This window comes from Phaethon lepturus, unplaced genomic scaffold (assembly GCF_000687285.1).
Source record: "Phaethon lepturus isolate BGI_N335 unplaced genomic scaffold, ASM68728v1 scaffold39719, whole genome shotgun sequence".
NCBI classification, from domain to species: domain Eukaryota; kingdom Metazoa; phylum Chordata; class Aves; order Phaethontiformes; family Phaethontidae; genus Phaethon; species Phaethon lepturus.
In genome coordinates, this window is record NW_010564808.1 from 403 (window position 1) to 862 (window position 460).

At 62.8% G+C, this 460-nt stretch overlaps 1 protein-coding gene across 1 annotated transcript in view; it reads right to left on the reverse strand.

Moving 5' to 3' along the window:
* Nucleotides 1–460, reverse strand: part of LFNG (LFNG O-fucosylpeptide 3-beta-N-acetylglucosaminyltransferase) — a gene marked incomplete at its 5' end in the record, with an annotated part of 2547 nt that overhangs the window by 388 nt on the left and 1699 nt on the right. The window contains 2 exons of the mRNA XM_010294988.1: nt 4–102; nt 393–460. Coding sequence (XP_010293290.1) covers nt 4–102; nt 393–460 — 167 coding nt within the window. The remainder of the gene's footprint in view (nt 1–3; nt 103–392) is intronic.

Consider the following 460-nt stretch of genomic DNA (forward strand, 5'->3'; position numbering starts at 1 on the left):
CTCCGGATGAGCTTCCCCCCCAGCCCAGACGCAATGATGTAGCCGATGGTGCAGTCGTCGGGCAGGCGGATCTTCTCCGCGGTGCTCATGAAGTGGCCCCCGCTGCGGGGAGACAGAGAGCAGCTGCAGAGGAGCAAAGCCCGGGGGAACGTGGCCACCCCGTGGGGTCTGGGCTTGGCCAGTGGGTGCCCAGCTCTAATTAAAAGTCAATTAGGGGGAATCGAGGTCCTTCCCAGCTTGCTTCCAAGCCCCCTGCAGAAACCCCCAGCAAGGCAAAGAGAGCAAGGTTGGTAGGACATGGTCCAACGTTCACCCCAAAGATGTCATCGCCGCTCTGTGCCCGACTGGGACCATCACGAGTCCCCACGGGAGAGCGAGGCCAACGCTCTTACCTGGCCCACGGGCTCATCTTCAGCGCCAGCCCCCGGCTGATACAAAACCCCGCTCCGCCCGTGGCAAA